Below are 23,334 nucleotides of genomic sequence, written 5' to 3' on the forward strand. Positions count from 1 at the left end.
ATCTTGGGGGGGAAAAAGAAAGTATTATTTCAAATAATTTTACAAATGAAATCATTACTACATAATTGTCCATCAAAACCTCCTGATTTAGGGCCGGGCGTGGTGGCTCACGCCTGTAATCCCAGCACTTTGGGAGGCCGAAGCAGGCAGATCTCGAGGTCAGGAGATCAAGACCATCCTGGCTAACACGTTGAAACCCCGTCTCTACTAAAAATACAAATAAATTAGCCGGGTGTGGTGGCAGACGCCTGTAGTCCCAGCCACCCAGGAGGCTGAGGCAGGAGAATGGTGTGAACCCGGGAGGTGGAGCTTGCAGTGAGCCGAGATCGCGCCACTGCATTCCAGTCTGGGCAACAGAGTGAGACTCCGTCTCAAAAAAAAAAAAAAAACCTCTTGATTTAGAAACCGAGACAGCTTGTTCCCTTAGGACTTCACTTTTCAGGTGAATATGTGTACTTTGGGGTTGGATCAATTTTAGGGATATGAAAGGTAACAAGATTGTTGTCAATTAATTTGCATTTTCACCGTCTGTTTTTGTTATTGATTCCAATAGGGAGATTCGGCTGATTCTTTTTTCATTGTAGAATCTGGAGAAGTGAAAATTACTATGAAAAGAAAGGTAAGCATTCTAAGTCCTCAGAACCCACATACTGTTAGCAAGGAACACAACAGATCTACTTTTTGATGTTTAGACTGAGGTTAATTTTATTTTTCATAAGCTGAGGAAAAGCTCATCTTTTTAATTGCCTTGTCAGGGTAAATCAGAAGTGGAAGAGAATGGTGCAGTAGAAATCGCTCGATGCTCGCGGGGACAGTACTTTGGAGAGCTTGCCCTGGTAACTAACAAACCTCGAGCAGCTTCTGCCCACGCCATTGGGACTGTCAAATGTTTAGGTAGGGATTGCAACAGTGGGCGTGCTTCTGCTGGTTGAACTTATGTCTGCATTTTATGTATTCATGTTGAGTGAATCATTTTATTGGGTTCACAGGTTTTGTGGTCCCCACAAAAGGTAACAAGATTAGGACTCACTGCCTTATAAAATCAATTTGTGGAAGCCATTTTTTCTTCGAAATTTTTACATCCAGATACATTTTGCTCTTTTGTGTATATATGAAATAACATCCCATATTAGTCATTAAAATAAGAGTTCCAAGTACCACGTTTTATATGGAATCTCTCAAATAAGCAACATGTGCTATGTTCCTCAAAAGAGAAGGCTAAAGTACTATTTTTATAAAGTCCGTTATTAAGATCTGCGGGGAATGCTGAGATGTTGTGAGAATCCTTACTCATTACAGTATTGGGACACAAAGGTTCAGGTTTGTCAAAGCACAGTCAAATGTTCTTTGCTGTTCAGTTGTTATTACTATTTTACCAGAGTAGCTTGGCAGAAATGTCATCTTCAGGTGCAGACATCTGTATATATCTGAGATTATATATCTGAGAAATCACTTACTTTGATAAGAAAATACAGTTTAGAAGGTGGCAATATGGAGGGTATTTTAAGAAAATTGATCTCACAGTTATTACCCTCTCTGTGCTTTTCATCCATAATTCAATAGCATAAACTTAATGTTTTTAAGATTTGCAAGGATCCTTAGAATTAACTTCTTAGAGAAGTCATTCTTTAAAAGGGTTTAAATAAGTATAATATTAATCAAGTGTTAAATTTGGATGGAAGAGAAGACGATTAGAAACTGGCAGGTAATTTCCCTAAGTAGGGCTATTAGAAAGAGTAAAGGTGAGTGAGTGAAAGTCTATTAGAGTAAAGGTGAGTGAGTGAAAGTCTATTAGAAAGAGTAAAGGTGAGTGAGTGAAAGTCTATTAGAGTAAAGGTGAGTGAGTGAAAGTCTATTAGAGTAAAGGTGAGTGAGTGAAAGTCTATTAGAAAGAGTAAAGGTGAGTGAGTGAAAGTCTATTAGAAAGAGTAAAGGTGAGTGAGTGAAAGTCTATTAGAAAGAGTAAAGGTGAGTGAGTGAAAGTCTATTAGAAAGAGTAAAGGTGAGTGAGTGAAAGTCTATTAGAAAGAGTAAAGGTGAGTGAGTGAAAGTCTATTAGAGTAAAGGTGAGTGAGTGAAAGTCTATTAGAGTAAAGGTGAGTGAGTGAAAGTCTATTAGAGTAAAGGTGAGTGAGTGAAAGTCTATTAGAGTAAAGGTGAGTGAGTGAAAGTCTATTAGAAAGAGTAAAGGTGAGTGAGTGGAAGTCTATTAGAAAGAGTAAAGGTGAGTGAGTGAAAGTCTATTAGAAAGAGTAAAGGTGAGTGAGTGAAAGTCTATTAGAGTAAAGGTGAGTGAGTGAAAGTCTATTAGAAAGAGTAAAGGTGAGTGAGTGAAAGTCTATTAGAGTAAAGGTGAGTGAGTGAAAGTCTATTAGAAAGAGTAAAGGTGAGTGAGTGAAAGTCTATTAGAAAGAGTAAAGGTGAGTGAGTGAAAGTCTATTAGAAAGAGTAAAGGTGAGTGAGTGAAAGTCTATTAGAGTAAAGGTGAGTGAGTGAAAGTCTATTAGAGTAAAGGTGAGTGAGTGAAAGTCTATTAGAAAGAGTAAAGGTGAGTGAGTGAAAGTCTATTAGGAAGAGTAAAGGTGAGTGAGTGAAAGTCTATTAGAAAGAGTAAAGGTGAGTCAGTGAAAGTCTATTAGAAAGAGTAAAGGTGAGTGAGTGAAAGTCTATTAGAGTAAAGGTGAGTGAGTGAAAGTCTATTAGAGTAAAGGTGAGTGAGTGAAAGTCTATTAGAGTAAAGGTGAGTGAGTGAAAGTCTATTAGAAAGAGTAAAGGTGAGTGAGTGAAAGTCTATTAGAAAGAGTAAAGGTGAGTGAGTGAAAGTCTATTAGAGTAAAGGTGAGTGAGTGAAAGTCTATTAGAGTAAAGGTGAGTGAGTGAAAGTCTATTAGAAAGAGTAAAGGTGAGTGAGTGAAAGTCTATTAGAGTAAAGGTGAGTGAGTGAAAGTCTATTAGAAAGAGTAAAGGTGAGTGAGTGAAAGTCTATTAGAAAGAGTAAAGGTGAGTGAGTGAAAGTCTATTAGAAAGAGTAAAGGTGAGTGAGTGAAAGTCTATTAGAGTAAAGGTGAGTGAGTGAAAGTCTATTAGAGTAAAGGTGAGTGAGTGAAAGTCTATTAGAGTAAAGGTGAGTGAGTGAAAGTCTATTAGAGTAAAGGTGAGTGAGTGAAAGTCTATTAGAGTAAAGGTGAGTGAGTCAAAGTATTAGAGTAAAGGTGAGTGAGTGAAAGTCTATTAGAAAGAGTAAAGGTGAGTGAGTGAAAGTCTGTTAATTTTTTTTCAATAATAGATTATTATACTCACATGAAAGAAAACCTGAGAAATACAGAAAATGTAGAAAAAACATACCACCGCCACTCAGTGATTTCTGCTATTATAATTCCTTCTTGTCCTTTTTATTTGTGTGGGCTTCCAGTTGTTAAACAGTTTTCCAAACAACTTTTAAAGTTCATTATAGCTTAGGAATGTTCTTATTTTATTACACCAAATTTTAAAATTCTTTTAGGTAAATATATACACGATAAATTAATCATTCCTTAGTGGTAAATACTTTGAAGGTTTTGGCTCCAACTTTTTTGTGGGGAGCAATTTTTTGTGCACAGAAGACTTTTCTGTATTATAGGAGTTTTCCTTAGAAATGGTTTTCAGGAGTGGGTTTTTAAAAAATTAACTTTTGACACATATTGCCAGATTACTTGTATTTATACGCTACTAGCAGTGCCATAATGCCCATTCACCCTATTCTTGTAAACATTGCCTTTTTTATCTTTTTATCTTTAATTTAAAAGGCAAAGAAGATCTATTTTAATTTGTACTTTTATGTATAGAGTATGATCATATTTTCTATTTATATATTATAAATCCAGTTTTAAAATCCAGGAGACAGGCAAGCAAAGTGATTTCTAGCATGTACTTATAGAAGTAAACAAAAGCATTATGTCAGCTGCCATTTTTGGATTGCATAGACATAGTATGGCAGCAAAACTTACAAAAGGTTAGCACTTGGCCTTCACAACATGGCATTTTAAACCCTGAGAAGGGAACACAGGATAGAAAACACTCTTGTGCCACCCTTGAGGAGTTCACATTGCTAAGGTGGAGACAGCACATTTATTTTTTAAAATTCTAAGGTCTTTCCATGATAGTCCCTCATTCTTTTCTCAGCTTGGACCAGGAACCTCCCACCAACTTAGCATTGCTCATCATATTGCCGAGGGACTGCAGAGTGTGGTCCAAGAGTGTGGCCCTGGCTGCTTCCTTTTTCAAGTGGAACATTTTTATCATTATGCTTTTTCTTGTATTTTATAGTATTTACCTAAAATATCATTGCATTATTGATATATATGGAGTCGGTATCGTAAATGACTTAGAAATTCTGCAGATTTGCAAAGAATGTTATTTTAAAAAAATCTTCTCTTTTCTCAGCAATGGATGTGCAAGCATTTGAAAGGCTTCTGGGACCTTGCATGGAAATTATGAAAAGGAACATCGCTACCTATGAAGAACAGTTAGTTGCCCTGTTTGGAACAAACATGGATATTGTTGAACCCACTGCATGAAGCAAAAGTATGGAGCAAGACCTGTAGTGACAAAATTACACAGTAGTGGTTAGTCCACTGAGAATGTGTTTGTGTAGATGCCAAGCATTTTCTGTGATTTCAGGTTTTTTCCTTTTTTTACATTTACAACGTATCAATAAACAGTAGTGATTTAATAGTCAATAGGCTTTAACATCACTTTCTAAAGAGTAGTTCATAAAAAAATCAACATACTGATAAAATGACTTTGTACTCCACAAAATTATGACTGAAAGGTTTATTAAAATGATTGTAATATATAGAAAGTATCTGTGTTTAAGAAGATAATTAAAGGATGTTATCATAGGCTATATGTGTTTTACTTATTCAGACTGATAATCATATTAGTGACTATCCCCATGTAAGAGGGCACTTGGCAGTTAAACATGCTACACAGCATGGCATCACTTTTTTTTATAACTCATTAAACACAGTAAAATTTTAATCATTTTTGTTTTAAAGTTTTCTAGCTTGATAAGTTATGTGCTGGCCTTGGCCTATTGGTGAAATGGTATAAAATATCATATGCAGTTTTAAAACTTTTTATATTTTTGCAATAAAGTACATTTTGACTTTGTTGGCATAATGTCAGTAACATACATATTCCAGTGGTTTTATGGACAGGCAATTTAGTCATTACGATAATAAGGAAAACAGTGTTTTAGATGAGAGATCATTAATGCATTTTTCCCTCATCAAGCATATCTCTGCTTTTTTTTATTTTGCAATTCTCTGTATTCTATGTCTTTAAAAATTTGATCTTGACATTTAATGTCACAAAGTTTTGTTTTTTTAAAAAGTGATTTAAACTTAAGATCCGACATGTTTTGTATTCTTTAAGATTTTACACCTAAAAAATCTCTCCTATCCCAAAAATAATGTGGGATCCTTATCAGCATGCCCACAGTTTATTTCTTTGTTCTTCACTAGGCCTGCGTAATACAGTCCTATGTAGACATCTGTTCCCTTGGGTTTCCGTTCTTCCTTAGGATGGTTGCCAACCCACAATCTCATTGATCAGCAGCCAATATGGGTTTGTTTGGTTTTTTTAATTCTTAAAAACATCCTCTAGAGGAATAGAAACAAATTTTTATGAGTATAACCCTATATAAAGACAAAATGAATTTCTGACCTTACCATATATACCGTTAGGCCTTGCCATTGCTTTAATGTAGACTCATAGTTGAAATTAGTGCAGAAAGAACTCAGATGTACTAGATTTTCATTGTTCATTGATATGCTCAGTATGCTGCCACATAAGATGAATTTAATTATATTCAACCAAAGCAATATACTCTTACATGATTTCTAGGCCCCATGACCCAGTGTCTAGAGACATTAATTCTAACCAGTTGTTTGCTTTTAAATGAGTGATTTCATTTTGGGAAACAGGTTTCAAATGAATATATATATACATGGGTAAAATTACTCTGTGCTAGTGTAGTCTTACTAGAGAATGTTTATGGTCCCACTTGTATATGAAAATGTGGTTAGAATGTTAATTGGATAATGTATATATAAGAAGTTAAAGTATGTAAAGTATAACTTCAGCCACATTTTTAGAACACTGTTTAACATTTTTGCAAAACCTTCTTGTAGGAAAAGAGAGCTCTCTACATGAAGATGACTTGTTTTATATTTCAGATTTTATTTTAAAAGCCATGTCTGTTAAACAAGAAAAAACACAAAAGAACTCCAGATTCCTGGTTCATCATTCTGTATTCTTACTCACTTTTTCAAGTTATCTATTTTGTTGCATAAACTAATTGTTAACTATTCATGGAACAGCAAACGCCTGTTTAATAAAGAACTTTGACCAAGGCTATAAATGCCACGTACATTATTTTCAGTATTGTTGGTTATATTTAAATTTTCCTTACAATAAAGCACACTTTTATAATAAAATACATGAATTATTGTTTTTCATACTTTTTTTGCTTGTTTCTTTAAGGTTTTCTGACGTGCATAATGCATAATTCATTGAAAAGCATGATAGCAATGTGGCATGTGGAAGCTAACCCCCAGGGCATAACATAGTAAGAAAGTATGGTTCTGTATGGCAATAGGTTTTTAAAATTATTAGCTATTCATCATGTGTGGGAGAAATAATTGTGGTGTGTTGCAGATTTATTTGGCCATTTAGAATAACCAAATAAATCTGGCTAACTAGGAATTTATGTGTAAAATTATCTGATTAAAACAGCTCAAGTTTGACTTGTGGATGTCATTATTTAATTATTAATCAACACTCCTTACTATGTGAGAATTCTCTGTTGACCATTCATTCAAGGACAGAGCCTCTCGTGTATCATGTGTGGCTAAGGAAAGGGGTGAGGACTTTTTCCCCAAGAGTGACGGTGCTTTCCCTTATTTTAAATAAAGGTGTGTGTGTGTGTGTGTGTGTGTGTGTGTGTGTGTGTATGTGTGTGTGTGTTGTTTTCTACATATCCATATGTACTAGGGCTTAGTGCAGATATTTTAACATACACGTTACCTGTGACACAACTTAGGTGAATGTATATGTGTTACCATTAGGATTAGTATTATAAACTCTGGCTAAATGCCATTTAAAATGCTTTAAAAGGCCGGCACCATGGCTCATGCCTGTAATCCCAGGACTTTGGGAGGCTGAGGCAGGAGGATCACGAGGTCAAGAGATCGAGACCATCCTGGCCAATATAGTGAAACCCCGTCTCTATTAAAAATACAAAAATTAGCTGGGCGTGGTGGCATGTGCCTGTAGTCCCAGCTACTCAGGAGGCTGACGCAGGAGAATCGCTTGAACCCAGGAGGCAGAAGTTGGAGTGAGCCGAGATTGCGCCACTGCACTCCAGCCTGGTGACAGAGCGAGACTCCGTCTATAAAACCCAACAAGCTTAAAAAGTCTTCAAGTGAAACGGCATGAAGCAAGAGACTTCGGATTTTATTGAAACGTAAAATTTAAAAACGCTGTGTTCTTTCCCTTTCCAAAGCATCTTTACAGATACTGATAGAATTTTTCCTTTCTCAAAAAACGTTATAAAGGATGAGATGACCTTTGCCATTCTTAAGGAAAATTAATACTGTGTAGGCCTAGAGAGGTGAGTCATACATCTGGATTAAGGCAGAGCTTTGTTAAATTGCTGGACGGGATTCTTAAAAAAAAAAAAATTACTACCTAAGAGAAATATAGTTTTTAAGGAATGCTGGCTTCTAAAATTTAGTGTTTGGTATAGCCTGATGCCAAGTATCAGAAAGAATTTTGACAAAAAAGGAAGAATTGGAATGAGTTGAGACAACCTTACCTGTTCTAGAATACTTTTAAAGGCAGCAAAACTGGTTGAATAGACTACAGAGTTGTTCATCTTCACAGGTATAAAAACCCTTTAAAAGTGTAATGAATTATGGAAATATAAGCAGTAAAGTATACCAGTTATTTGCAGAAGACTCGTGTCAATAACTATGAGACCTTAAATCAGTTCAATTTGTATACCTAAGGACAATCAGTGACTTCACTAAAGTCATTTACTTTGTGAGTCAATGGCAGAACTTATGGAAAATTGAGATCTATTGATTCCTCATCCAATTCATGGCCTCATATATTTTCCCAAATAATGAGCCTGGCATATAAATTGGTATATAGTTTCCAATGCAGAGAATAAGATTATTTTGAGAGGAAAACTTTTGATGTGACCAACAGATCTGGGTCTTTCTTTACCTTTTTATGCTTCAAATTTATAAATCTAAAATTGCCTAGAAAATCCTGAAGAAGTATGTATCACATATATAGGAAAATGTGGTGATACATGATAGGGAAGTAATGTCTACACCACAAAAATGAATGCTACCTACCAAGGAGGTGGTTTTCACAGATTTTGATGTAACCATAGCCTGAGTCTCATCATTTTTCCAAATATAAAAAATGCTGCTACAAAATGTATATACATTAAATCATGTTTTATCAGCACCAATTATAACTGATTCATTATAGCATATACATTTTTTACTGTCACTGGAAAACAGAAAATGACCTTTTTTTCAGGCACAAGGGAAAGTTTTCTGTAGCTTTTGACTGTAACAACCCAGACATGAAACCTTAAATATTTTCTATTTAACTTGAAAAGAAAGGTTACAAAGTAGACCTTCGAATGAGTTTATGAACAGGAAATATGACCAGTTAAAATCTCAGATAAAGTTGCTATTGATGACTGGTTTTCCATCTTGGTCCTAATCAGAAACCTTCCTAGATCTTGCTGAGGAACAAGAGAATAAACTCTGCATCCCTGAAACTTCATCACCTCTCTTAGGCCAAGGGCTGACATTTAATACAAGTGTACTTCCTTTACATAATGACTATATTCTTGAAGTATATACAAATGACATTTTTTAAAAGCCAAGCAATATTTTAAGAAAGGTGCACATTATAAAGACATCTTTGGTAAATCTATTTTCTCATAATTGCACTTTAAAGCTGAACTTAATTAAATATCCTCAACATCTTTATTACTTATATTCTGTATAACTTGAAGGAGTTGAAGTGTTAATTAGGTTGGTGCAAGAGTAATTGTGGTTTTTGCCATTTTTTAAATGGTAAAAATGGTAAAAATCACAATTACTTTTGCAGCAACCCAATACTTGGTTTGCCTTTGAGTGACTCACACTGTGAGGGAAACAAAAATGAATAATAGTGCTTATCATACAAACATAGCTGAAAGATGAGACATGTTCTCAAATAATAACAATGACTGCATAGAGGAAGTGACAGTTAAAGTGCATGCAAGTTATTTAACAAAGTCAAATATTCAGACCAGCATCCTATATATAGTGCTACACTACGCTGTATATGAGAAAATTCATGCTGCTTGTCTCCCCTTTTTATTCATTTGTTCCACAGGTAGGTATTTTTTTAATAGCTTATTATGGACCAGACAAAAAAAAGCGCATGAGATGGTGACTGATAAGGAGAGAATGTAAATGTGGAGGGGGGACAAATGTAAGCAACAATATTCAGTTTAGCACAGTGTGATAAAAGCGATGTGTGTACTATTCCTACTTTTTTTTTTTTTTTTTTAAGACAGAGTCTGGCTCTGTCACCCAGGCTGGAGTGCAATGGTGTGATCTCGGCTCACTGAAACCTCTGCCTCCTGGGTTCAAACGTTTCTCCTGCCTCAGCCTCCCGAGTAGCTGGGAATACAGGTGTGCGCCACCGCACCCAGCTAATTTTTGTATTTTTAGTAGAGATGGGGTTTCACCATTTCGGCCAGGATGGTTTTGATCTCTTGACCTTGTGATCTGCCCACCTCAGCCTCCCAAAGTTCTGGGATTACAGGCGTGAGCCACCGTGCCCCGCCCTATTCCTACAATTTTAATTGCTCTTTATCCGACTTAATTGCACTTAAAATGAGGTACTTTTTGCTAGCAACTAAACATAGAGAAGGTCCTAGGATACCAAATAGACGGGAGTAGAAAATACTATGTGAGAGTTTGTGTTAAATAGTTCAGATAACAGTAATGATCTCTAGAAAACTTGCAGGACATGAGAATAGTCATTTGAGCTTGATTTTAAACATCGAGAGTGAGATGAAATAGAATTGTTGCCTTCTCTAAATACATTTTCATTTATACCAAATTAGACTTGACAAAAACTTTTTGGGAAAAATTGGGATAAAAAAATGAGTACTCCTCTCTATGTCCTGAGGATACCCAGGTTTATTTCTCCAGACTTGGACTTCCTAAATGCCAGATGAATATATTCAGCTGCCCAAGGACCTCTGGACTCAAATTTCTTGCCTGCACAGCATGCTCATCACCCGAGGTTGAACCTATCCTTTCCCTTCCTCCCAGTCCCCAAATCTGCTATCCTCTCCAGCATTCCCTCAGTCAATAACATCAACATAATCACCCTTCCCCAACATACTGCAATTACCCAAGCCGGAGACACAATCATTTTGATTCTTCCGTTTTACGTTGATTTTTCTTCCTAATGTGGTTATAGTGTTAAGACATTAGCTTATCAGCCACTGAAGAAAGGTCTTGCTTTCTGGTCATCGGAGCAAAATCTAAACTTCAGTTGCATCAAGAACTACAGGAACAGGAGACAGATGACTCAGTTCTAAAATGGCCATCATTAGCTCCTATGGATTTCATTACAACTTGACTGAATTACCTGAGTACTTTGAACTAATTAGAAAATTAACTCATTTGAAAGGATAGTAAGGTATATGGAAGGATATTTGTTGGAGTTTAAACATGCAAGATGCTGTCTGAAAACTTTGAGAAGTACTTAGACCATACATGTGTTCAATTTCTCCATTTAGTACTTGTTCATGTGATTTCATTTGTTTACCTTTTGACAATTCAAAGTGATTATTTTCAATATCAGGCAATGCATGTACTTGAACTTCTCTTTAGTTCAGCAAAGCAGTCATTGGTGTGTCAAATATGGTGGAATCAGGGAAACACATTATTTCACTCCTAAATAGGATTTATCGGTTTTTTGTTTTTCTTCTGTTCGTTTTTTACTATCTCTAACAAATTAGAACTTGATATTTAAGATAACAGAGGTAACTTTACAAACCGCTGGAAAGACATTTTGATTTGACAATTTCTTGACATTTTTTTGCATACATTTTATGTGTGTATATGTGTGTATAGATATGGTGACTGTACCAATCAAGAAGAGGTGTTATTTAAAGTAACTGATTTTTTAACTTCAATTTTATCATGGAAACATCTGAAGGATAGTTAAAAACTGTAGTTATATCTGTTTTAGTCTGAGAGTATAATTAGCACATGTAAAAATTTCGAAGGAGATCTTACTAGTTTTGTACTTTGATCTTTGTTCTGGCTTATAAGTTGGCTAGTTTTATTGGTCACTCAATTAATGATGATGTCTCTGTTAAATACACATAAGCTACTAATGTGGTCATTTAGCCCCCCACGGAAGTCAGAAGATTGGACTAATTGTCCACTTAAAGGTGTAGCGAATTCTGATACTAGTATTTAATCAGTTGTGACTAAACTATCTAAATTTAACTCATATTAAAGACTTGGATAAAAATGAGAAAAAGTGTGCAAAAAATGTTTTCTATCTTTATTCTCAATAATTGGCACAGTGGTCAAAAAATGGAACTAAACGTTTCTGAATGAATGGAAAAGGCTTTACGGAGCTATTAAAGGATACATTATTATTTGTAACATATTGTACAATATCTGGATCTAAAGTTGAATTTTTTTTCCCATTTCCGGTGTCCCCCGATAAAAAAAATCACCACTAAGGCATTTGGTAAAAACTTTAAAATAGTTTAACTTTTAAAAACAAGGTTTAGCTGAAAGCAGATCTCACAGTTTGTGTACTGGAGAGGGGTAAAGCAGTATGTCAATCTCTTGCCAGGTCTTTTTTTTTTTTTTTTTAAGAGAAAAGTTTTTTAGTTTTCTAGGAGGAGTTAGTTAGACATAAATATCTCAAAACAATTTTAAATAATTAGGTGAACTTCACAGATTTTTCTTTTTTGTCAAGAAATTACATGTTGGAGTAGAGTTTATATTTTCTATTCTAGTACACGATGACCCTCCATTGTAAAAAAAAAGAAAGAAAGAAAAGCATACACAAAGTAGCAGAGACATTCATTTCTTTGAGTCACTAATAATTTCTGAAAGATGATAAATTCAAATCCTGTCCTTTTTCCTCAGGGAAAAAATTAAGCATTCTGTTGGCTCTCCTCTGAATTATTTTAATAAAAAATAGAATGCTTTATTACTATTTGTGAACATAGAAAGTAAGTATTTGATTACACGGGAGGACTACTTTATAATTTCACTTCACGGATTCAAATGGGGAATTCTCAAGAATTTTAAACTCGATTTCAACATATGGGGGCTTATTTTGGATTTCTCGATTTGTTACGCGGCTTTCAGGTATATTTAAAAATCCAAGAAATGCAGGAGGTTTTAAAGAAATAACTAGCTGTGTGATTTCTGGCTCTGTCCAAAGGTTTGCTTTTACAGATTTCTTACTAATGTAGGTTTTCCTCATCTTAATTCTAAGCATATATTTGGTGATCTAAAGTTATAAAATCTAAAGCACAATTTAAATGATTAAACACTAAAGGTTCAAAGGGGGGGAAAAGCTTAATCATGCCTTTGTAATGTGAATGGTAAAGACACCAATTATTGACTAGATGCAGCCGACTGTGAATGGACAGCCATGTTTAAAGAGAAGTTAACTATAAAGCAGGGAAGCGTCTCTGGTGAGTCAGAGAATTCGTAACTTGAGGAACTCCTAGTGGAAATGAAATGGAAAGACAGTTTCTTTCATCAGTGAGAAAACGTCTAGAAGGAAAAGAGGGTTAATAAAACTCACCAGAGAAACTTACTGATGATTCACAAATTAAATCAGTTTACGTCATACATTACACCCTTTGTATTACGTTAACCAACGAGCATACTAATCAGTATGGAAAATGCCGCTTTAACTTGCCTCAATTTCGTAATCGCCCGCCCCCGCCCCGCTTTGTAAATTCTCTAGACTCCAGCTTCTCGCTTGCTCACAGTCCATCCCCCAGCCTCACTCTTCCTGGCACTTAGGTGGCGGCTCAACAAACTTAGGTGAACTGAACAGAGCTGACAAGGCAATCTCAAGTTGCTGTCCTGGGAGTGGTGAGGCAAGGCACAAGAGAAAGGACTTCTAGTTCTTCCCACTGCCAGTGCAGCCCCCAGCATCACTTTCGGCCCCTTCGTGCCGGGGGCCGTGATTTGTGGGTGACCAAGTCCCTCGCTAGCCTGCAGTACTTCCGCTGGTGCAGTCATCTCCTTCCCCTCGCACTAAAACAATACCCTGGCCTCCTGCCAAACTCTTGAGCAGAGAGCAACTCTGGCTGTTTATGGCCCGGATTGGGTGCTGCAAGAGGCTTGGGCCGCTCTAAGTGTTAGCAGAGGCCCGGAGGAAAAGAAGAGGCCCAAGCTTTAAAACACTCCCTTCCTCCGCCCCCTCCCTTTTGTCCCAGACACCAAAACAAACGAGCTGATACACGTGTCCCTATGACTCTTGTTTACTATCAAGACTGCGCTGTGCGAGCGCCTCTGGGATATGTAGTCCAGCTCTTCCCCGGCCAGCAGTCTCCCACAGCCAAGGACCAAGGCTTGAGACTACGAACCCACAATCCATTTCGGGGACAAAGTTTGGCTCGGGTCCCCGGACTCTCGGCAATAGTCCAATCCGAAGCACTTACTCTTGTGATTGACATGCCATCTTCTCCAGTAAACACAACACAAAAGTCAATACATGCCCGCCCCCCGAGACGGACCACGGTACCACCCAATGGGAAAGGGGAAGAACCGAATGGCAGTTCTGCAGTCCAATAAGAGGGCGAAAGAGCTGGGCGGGGCTCAACCCCAATGGGGTTGAGGGGAGGGGGAAGACGAAGCTTGAAAGACTTGGTAATGGCGACGGGTTTGGTAAGTAGGAAAGTTTCGGTTGAGGACTAAGAGCTGCCGCGGGAGCAGTAACCCGCGCGGGGGAGGCCGACGTCGGTCGGAGAGGGGGTACGAGAGCTGCTGGTGGTGTTGTCGTGGCCGGAGCGGCCCGCGCCTGGGCTGCCGGCACTTCGCGGCAGGTTTGTTGTCTTTCAGTTCGGGAAGAGGTGGGGGTGGGGAAGGGAGGGGCAGGAGCGCGGGGGATTGGGCAGACGGGAGGGCTCGGGTCCTCGTTCCTTCTCCTCGGAGGGTTGCCCTTGGGGTGGGGGCAGTTAACCGTTCGATTGGTGCCCGCGGCGAGCCCACCGGAGCAGCGTCTCCCGCGAGCTCACCTGGGCTTCGCGGCGGCGGCGCTAGGGGGTCTCGGGCGGGGGCCGGGAGGAGGCAGGGGGAGGGCGAAGTTCCGGGCCAGGTCGCGCGGTGGGTGGCCGGGCCGGGTGTGGAGATGGGGCGGGCCAGGGCGGGGGAAGGGGCCGACGCGGCGCCGGGGCTGCCCAGGAAAGTTTGACTTCAACTCCCCGTTTGTGGGCGGAGGGTCGGAGCTTGGCCAGGGGTGGGGGGCTGGCCGGAGGTGGGGGACCCCAGTGAGGCGCCGCCTCCTTCTGGACTGAGGGGGCTTCTGGCTGAGCTGAGGAGCTCGCGGAGCCGCTGGGCCCCGGGGCTCATTGTTACGCAGTTCGAATGAATGGGCTCCCAGGCGCCTGCGCGCTGGGGCTGAGCCGAGGGGAAAAACAAGCCCGGAGTCCGGGCTGCGGTCACATGATGGGGGGAAGGGAGGGGAACGCGATGAATGGCGAAAGAGGGTGGGGGATGGACTTGGCGTGAACCGGGAGGCACCGCTCTGTGTGACCCAAGGAGGAGGCTTGGCAGGCGATTCCAGTCTCCGCCTTTCAACCTATGCTGCCACCGCAGGCCGATTGAAACAAAACAAAACAAGCCAGGCGAAGTGGACAGCAAGGTTTTTGTAGCTTTAAATGCTGCGTGCTGTCTAGGGTGTTTCACTCTCCGCTGTGCACTCTACACTCGAGTTCATTCTTAGGGAGTTTTCAGCTACAGTCGTTTTTAGAAGGAGCACTGACAGCCAGGTAATACTCAAGTTTTCTGTTTGTTTTGTTTTTGGCTCATGGTGCCACTGGTGCCAGGACGAGAGGAGGCTTAGAAAAGGAGTTATACATACTGGGAAGCGATGGAGTCCTACTAACAGCTCGGATGGAGGCTTTAGCTTTATTAATACTTCCCCCTGAATAGCCGTAACCACTCCTAATAGTGGTTTTGATTTAAAGGTACTTTTTGAGAATTAGAATAATTTTAACATTGGAAATACTTTTCTGGTCATTTAACAGTGATCTAAATCTGCAATGTATGTCTTGTACTTTTGGGTTTTTTTGCTATTTTCCTTTATCTTGCAAATGAGTGTGGTAGAGTCGGTCATCTGTTCAGTTGCCTTGGTTAAACTCAGTTCTTGCAAGGTAGACAGTAGTTGACAAAATTTCAAGGAAATTTGAATTATATTGAGAATTAAATCCACTCCCTAAAGTTTTTGGGTTATGTTATACTTTTGAGGAGCCGTTTAACCACTTTAAAGCAAAATATTGTTTGTGCTTACTCGACTGATAAATTATAGAATGAAGTTTTGATTTCACTTTCTAGTTTCGTCTTAGTTTTGTAAACCTACTTATCTTTTCTGTCTCGAAAACCCTTCCTCTTTCTTAACTTCTCAAACTCCTAACTACATACCCTAGTTAAAAGGGTACCTTCTCCCAGGATTGCCCACCTACATGTCTCCGCTATCCTGTGTGCTTCACAGGGCATACCTCTCAGACTTCAAACATGATACTGTCACTGTAAGAGTTGTTTTCTTCACTATATACATATGTAATATATAAAATATATAACATATACATGTATATATAAAATATATAAATATACATGTATATATATAATATATAAATATACATGTGTATATATATATATATTTTTTTTTTTTTTTTTTTTTTGAGAGGGAGTCTCGCTCTGTCGCCAGGCTGGAGTGCAGGGGTGCGATCTCGGCTCACTGCAACCTCCACCTTCTGGGTTCAAGCGATTCTCTTGCCTCAGCCTCCCGAGTAGCTGGGACTACAGGTGCGCGCCACCACTCTCAACTAATTTTTTTGTATTTTAATAGAAACGGGGTTTCACCATTTTGAGCAGGATGGTCTCAATCTCCTGACCTCGTGATCTGCCCGCCTCGGCCTCCCAAAATGCTGGGATTACAGGTGTGAGCCACCGTGCCCGGCCTACTATATTTTAACTTCTTTGGATTCTTTCCTCACTAATCGAAGTGGCCAGTGAAGAAGGCATATGGCACGATGGCATGGACTTACTAAACTGCTCTGTGCTGAGGTTCTTCAGGGTGAATTGCAAGCTGGTGTTTTGTATATGTGTTTGAAATAAAAATACTGGTACTCCCCTCTCCACCCCACGCATACATTATCCATTAGAAGTTACTACTGTCCCGGCACGGTGTCTCACGCCTGTCCCAGCGCTTTGAGAGGCTGAGGCGGGTGGATCACCTGAGGTCAGGGGTTCAAGACCAGCCTCGCCAACGTGGTGAAATTGTCTATTAAAAGTACAACAGTTAGCTGGGCATGGTGGCGCACACCTGTAGTCCCAGCTGCTTGGGAGGCTGAGGCAAGGGAATCGCTTGAACCCGGGAGGCAGAGATTGCAGTGAGACAAGATCAGGCCACTGTACTCCAGCCTGGGCATCAGAACGAGACTTCCTCTCAAAAAAAAAAAAAAAAAGTCAATGCCAGGAATTTTATGTCTGTTAAGTATGAAAATGAGTATTTACTTAGAATGGAAAAATAAATCACAATGAATTAAAAAAAATTAAAGCTGCCAGATACCTGCTTATCACAAAATTCAGGGAAAAATGGCATACTCTAATATTCTTATTAATTGCCTGTATCAGTAACATTCACATTTTTCATATACTTATCAGCATTTACTTTGGTGCTTCATAATTTCTACTATCATTTTCTATAGAGAAACTAGAAACATAATTTTCTCCATAATTGTGGTTGAGTTTTTAAAAGTTATTGATCATAGCTTTAAAAAAAAGCTTTTCCCACAAGTTTTTATAGATAATGTAAAAATGTTTAGGAGTTTATCTTATACTTTTGAGGAGCCATTTAACCACTTTAAAGCAAAATATTGTTTGTGCTTACTCGACTGATAAATTATAGAATGAAGTTTTGATTTCACTTTCTAGTTTCATCTTAGTTTTGTAAACTCAATGAACCACATTATGGAGAAAATTATGTTTCTAGTTTCTCCATAGAAAATGATAATAGAAATTATGAAGCACCAAAGTTTAGGAAAACAAGTTTCATAAGAATTTTTAGATGATGTCGTTTTAATATGTGACTTATCTTATATGACTCATCTTAAATACTTATTTGAATTGACAGTACTCCTAAAACAGTTTGTGGATGACTGCTTCTGCTATTAATGGGTTTTCTATTGTCTTGATCAATATAGTATTTCATGTTGAATGAGCATGAAATTACTAAGAACTTGTATAGATGTGGATTGGGCAGTGTCTGTGGGATGTAATATCTTTTATACCTACAACAATTCTGATAGGTAGATAGGTACTAGTCCCATTTTTTTTTTACTTATTTTTAAAAATTTTTTAGAGATGGGATCTTGCTATGTTGCCCTGGTTGGTCTTGAACTCCTGGCTCAAGCGATCTTCCTGTCTTGGCCTCCCAAAGTGCTGGCATTGCAGGCCTGAGTGACTGGGCCTGGCCACTAGTCTTATTTGCAAATTAAAAAAACAGGTCCAAATAAGAAAACAGGCCTAGAGATTTAATTGTTCAGGGCCATGAAAGTGGTAAGTGACCAAAATGAATCCACTAAGGGTTTTTGTTGTTGTTTTGTCTTTTCTTGTAGCCCTGTGGCAAACTAGAGTTGTAGACAAATACCTGTGAAATCTTTTGAAGTTTTGTTGAAAATACTCTAAAAGAACAGCATTACGGCCTCAGAGATGCTTTTGGTATAGGAAGTTGCATTTAATATACTTTGTTATGGAGGCTTGTTTTAGCGTGTAATTATGTAATCCATTTAAAATACCTCAGTTTCAGAGATAGAAATTAATTGCAAATTACCTTTTCTTCACCTACTCTTTGAAAACAATTTGAGCCTGTAGTCTGGACTGGTTATGGAAATCCTTCAGGATTAGGGGAGAGCATATAGAAGACCCTGCTGTGGATTCCATAATGATGATGGAAAAGTAAGGATTCAGGGAATAATAGGCACTTGAAAGCAGGAAGTAACCCATGCTGGCTTATACCTTTTGTCTTTTTTCCCTCTCAGCTCTCGCCTTCAAAAAGAAAATGATCCCATTTAGTCATCATAGTCCTGTTTTCCTCATCCATAATAATACTTTACTCACAGAGTTGTTCTGAGTTTAAAATAAAATTAGATGAAGTACATGGAAGTGCTGTGTAGGTAAGCATTTTGTAAAACTCAGTTTCCTTCTTCATTCATTGAGACTTAGGTTTTTCTAGTTCTCTCTTTCTCTCCTGTCTTAAGATTTTCTGGATATTTGCTTCTGGAAGTTTGCATACCAAAAGCAATGGGGCCTTCTAAGAAAGTAAAATTTGTGACACTGAACATGACATTTCAGAGTACAACTTCTGGAAAATAGTTACTGAGAATCACTGATCTAGTGAAGAGATGACATGTGCAGAGTTAACTAAAATACAAGGCAAGCTGTGTTGAATCTGATACCAAAGCAGTATACAAAAGCATGAATGAACAATAGGGTTAGCTCTACCAGGAGATATTTGAAAGAGGAGCTTGTTTATCAAAATGAGTATGTAATTGGTATAATATATGTAGGGGAGTAAGAAATGTAAGGGCTTCCCTGGTATTCCTTTATTGTATTGGAGACCTTGCTTTCTTTCTTCAGAATAGTTGAGAATAGAAGAGACAGAAAACTTCCATTTGTATATAGTTTTGAATTTTGTTTTCATGTATTGAACTCTCAGAATAGCCCTGTGAGGTAAGTAGAGGGACCGACCGTGAGTCTGAGATTGAGTGAGTGACCTGTCCCCGGTTACACAGCTAGTCAGAGTGAAACTGAAGTCTGTTGTCTTGAAGTGTAGCTTCTCTTACTGTATGGTAGCTTTACAGTAGCGGAACTTCAGTTTTCTCAGGACCAAACTTCTGATAGCCTTGAGCAATGAGAGGTGTGAACATATAGAACTTATATTCAGTAAATATTTATTTGGTTCTTTTGGTTATTTATAGGTAGCTCTGTTTTGAAATTAAAATAATGTCTTTTTCCAACTTCATTTAAGGAGTTTTGGGATGGTGGTTGATAACTAAGACAAAGTGCTGAAGAAATGATAGAAGTTGCAAAGAGACGTTAGTGTACTATACTTGGTGAATGTTGGAAACTGCAGGACCTGCTGTAGGGAAGAAAAAAGTTCTAGCTGGAAAGAATGAGGAAACCAAAGAGCTCTGCAGAGGGAGGGGGAAGACAAGACAGACTGCAGCTGTGCTTCTGTGGACCCCAAGAACAGCACTGTTCATACACAGAGGATAGCTCTGAAGAGAGATACCTGTGTAGTGCAGCTTCTAAATTTCATAATAAAGGTAAAAATGGGAAATGTTTTCAGTTCAGATAAGGTTGACTGTGCAGCTCACATCTGTATGTGAAGCATAGTACGGATATTCATAAGGATTTTTAGTTATCAAAATAGGTTAAATTATATTCTGTATACTTAAGATGCCAGAAATACTTCTATGGAAAGAGTTAAAATCTCCTATCTAAACTGTTAATATTAGCTGTTTAAAGAACTCACATAGTATGACTAGTTTCTCTCTTAAGAGTTACTAAATAAGGAATCTGCACTGAGAACCATTGCAAAGGAAGCTGGAGACGGGTGGCTTTCATAGAGACTGGGAATGTGAGTGCTCTCTTTAAAAAAAAAAATACCCTCCTTAAAATATTATAGGTGTTCCTGCATACTCATACAGTATTTCAGTATGATTTTGTCCATAGACTCAAAGAGACTGTTTTAAAGTATAGTTCTGATCATGTCAGACCTCTTTAAAAAAAAAAAATCATCAGTGGTTCTTCATTGTCTGATAATTGCTAATCATAACACTAGCCACTGTACATTGAAAGTTTGCTTTGTGTTAGGCGCTATTCTGAGCATTTTACATGATCTCACTGAGTTTTTGTAGCAGCCTGTGAGGTAGGTACTTTTATTTCCATTTTATAAACAAGGCATGAAGATTTTAAGTAAATTATTTAGGGTACATAGCTAGCAAGTGGCAAATCTGGTATTTAAACTCAGGCAGCCTGATTTCAGAGCCCCTATTCTTGTTTCTAAATAAATAAATAGTTTTCCTAAACTACAATTGAAGACTCTGATCCTAGACTATAGTAGTAGTAGTATAGACATATAGTAGTAGTAGTAGTATAGCCTCAGTGTTCATGATCACATCACACACAAGGCCATCCTACTTTGTGGTAAAACTAGATTCTATAATCTGATCTCACTAGGACTTTGCCAGCTATATGAGTTTACTCATGTGAGTTTCTCTCATTGGGAGACCTCCCTCTCTTCTTTTTTTTTTTTTTTTTTTTTTTTTTTGAGACGGAGTCTTGCTCTGTCGCCCAGGCTGGAATGCAGTGGCGCAATCCCAGCTCACTGTAAGCTCTGCCTCCCAGGTTCACGCCATTCTCCTGCCTCAGCCTCCCGAGTAGCTGGGACTACAGGCGCCCGCCACCATGCCCGGCTAATTTTTTGTGTTTTTAGTAGAGACAGAGTTTCACCATGTTAGCCAGGATGGTCTCTATCCCCAGACCTCGTGATCTGCCCGCTTCAGCCTCCCAAAGTGCTGGGATTACAGGCGTGAGCCACCGCACCCGGCTTTTTTTCTTTTTTCATTTTTTTTTTTTCGGAAATGGAGTCTCGCTCTGTTGCCCAAGCTGTAGTGCAGTGGTGCGATCTCGGCTCACTGCAACCTCTGTCTCCCGGGTTCAAGCGATTCTCCTGCCTCAGGTTGCTGAGTAGGTTGGATTACAGGCACGTGCCACCATACCTGGCTAATTCTTGTATTTTTAGTAGAGACTGGGTTTCACCATGTTGGTCAGGCTGGTCTGGAACTCCTGACCTCGTGATCCGCCCTCCTCGGCTTCCCAAAGTGCTGGGATTACAGGCGTGAACCACTGATCTAGCCCCTTGTTTTCTTTTAACCCATTCATAGCCAAGTCCTGCTCTGTAGAACTATGGTCATTTGCTTATATCTTTCCACTAAAGTCAGACTCATGATGAATTGTTCATTAGTGAGATCCAGCATTGCAACTAATACAATGCCCTGTACATAGTATTTATTAAATAAATGATTTTTTTAATAAGTAGGAATTTAGCAACCATTTTTAGCCCAGTGTATCTCAGTATTCTGCACCTGGAAACAAAAACTAGTGCACAAAGCCATACCCCACACCAAACAGATCAGATCCTCTGGGGATGGGGCCTGGACAACATTTTTTTAAGCATATGTATGATTTCGTGTGCCACAGAGTAGAGTTGAGAATCACTGATGAAATTAAATTTGCTCCATTTTTTTTTTTTTTTTTTTTCAGGGAGAGAGTGGAGGCTCAAAATCGTGATTTCATACTTGAGAAATAGATTTGTGTTACACATTTTCTCTAGTCGCTAGTTCTGTGGGGGAAATTGTTATATCCCAGCATATTTGCTGTAACTATATGCTAAGACTGATTGTGATCAGTACATTGTACTAAACTGGAGAAGCGTTAATTTCTTCCAAATTTCATCTTTTAGGGGCCTGAAGTAATGGCATGATACATGATTTTTATGGAGATGTGCTGGATGACTTGTCATAATATCTCCTAGGGAGGAGACTGTTGAAACTGAATAGCTATCTGGTTTCCACCTGTTAACTATGTATTTTCAGTAACTGTTCTATTTAGGACATTACAGACCCAAAGTATGTTTAATATTGTCCTATGTCTGGGGATAAAAAAATTTCAAAAGACGTCATTTTACACTTTTTTCACTATTTCATTTCATCTTCACAACTACTATCAGAGGAGAGTAGGGGCAGGTATCATTAGCTCTATTTTACAGATGAAGAGAAACTCAGTCACTTAGGTCATATATTTGGTAAGTGATCAAGCTGGAATCAAAACCCGTTTCCTTACATCTAACCCAGTGCCCTTTTTGCTACACCATAATAGTAGCAAATTGTATAGTCAGTATTGAGCAAGGCTCTAAAGCAGTGCCCAGGCTAAGGGTTATTTTTGAGGGATATAGGCAGATAGCATCCAAAACAGAATATTAGACATACAGTAAGGCAATATGCATGCAGTTGGGCTATGTGTCAAGAACCCTGTATCTAGCAATCTAAAATAATCAGATGTAAGCAAATACTTTAAAAAAATAAGAATATAAATTCAGTGTTTAGAAGAGTGAAGAAACTGGGAATAGCATATTCAGTAGTAGAGGGGATAAGTGAATTTCGGTACATCCTTCTGATGTATATTTAACCATTTAGAGCTTTGAAAAAATAACATAGGAAAATGCTTATGAACTTATATTAGGCCAAAAGGTATCAAACTATAATATGAAATATGAAGAAAAACATGATTGAGTATATGTGTACATGAAGAAGAAATTGGATTGTAATACATCAAAATGTTAAAAGTATCTAAGTCTGGTTGGTGGGGTTAGAAGTAATCATATTCCTTTTTTTCCAAAAAATTTTTTTTTCCCATTTTTTTTGCACAGTGATTATATTTTCTAGTCAGGAATACATTTCAAAACCAAAAAGATCATGAAAAAGTCTTCGTAGAAAGAAATTTATCAGTGTCATCGGTGTTTATTGGTAATTAACATCATGACTTAGAAAGCTTATAAATACTAAGTGATTAACATTTTTTCAGTGCAGTTTTGATCAGCCTGCACTGGGGTGCTTGACTTTCAGTGACTTTTAACAGCAATATATTTTATTGCTTTATTTTGAGGAAAAATATGTTGTTGCAAAAGTCAGGATTTTTTTGTGTATTTCATATTCACTCATTAGAACTTTTTCTTTAAGAGGGGGGGTCTTGCTACATTGCCCAGGCTGGATTCCAACGCATAGGCTGAAGTTGTCGTCCCCCTTCAGTCTACCCTAAGTAGCTGGAACTATAGGCATGAGCTACTGCATCAGGCTAGAACTTTTTTAAAAAATGGAATTTAGACTAGAGCCTGAGAAATCAGAAAAATCTTACCATTGTTGCT

At 38.3% G+C, this 23,334-nt stretch overlaps 2 protein-coding genes across 10 annotated transcripts in view; both read left to right on the forward strand.

The window, feature by feature from the left end:
- Nucleotides 1-6,479, forward strand: part of PRKAR2B (protein kinase cAMP-dependent type II regulatory subunit beta) — a 119,771-nt gene extending 113,292 nt beyond the window's left edge. Inside the window, exons 9-11 of the mRNA XM_001148361.6 lie at nucleotides 554-619; nucleotides 756-894; nucleotides 4,423-6,479. Of these exons, the coding sequence (XP_001148361.5) occupies nucleotides 554-619; nucleotides 756-894; nucleotides 4,423-4,556 (339 nt within the window). The 3' untranslated portion in view covers nucleotides 4,557-6,479. The remainder of the gene's footprint in view (nucleotides 1-553; nucleotides 620-755; nucleotides 895-4,422) is intronic.
- Nucleotides 6,480-13,025: 6,546 nt separating this feature from the next.
- HBP1 (HMG-box transcription factor 1) overlaps nucleotides 13,026-23,334 on the forward strand; it is a 34,453-nt gene continuing 24,144 nt past the window's right edge. The window contains exons 1-3 of one of the 9 annotated variants that reach the window (XM_063813819.1): nucleotides 14,723-15,112; nucleotides 18,386-18,520; nucleotides 19,375-19,672. Coding sequence is in view for 1 of the 9 variants with exons in the window: in XM_009453863.4 (XP_009452138.1) it covers nucleotides 13,950-14,009 (60 nt within the window). In the remaining 8 variants the exon portion in view is untranslated. 9 annotated transcript variants of the gene reach the window in all.

The sequence above is a fragment of the Pan troglodytes genome, chromosome 6 (genome assembly GCF_028858775.2).
Source record: "Pan troglodytes isolate AG18354 chromosome 6, NHGRI_mPanTro3-v2.0_pri, whole genome shotgun sequence".
NCBI classification, from domain to species: domain Eukaryota; kingdom Metazoa; phylum Chordata; class Mammalia; order Primates; family Hominidae; genus Pan; species Pan troglodytes.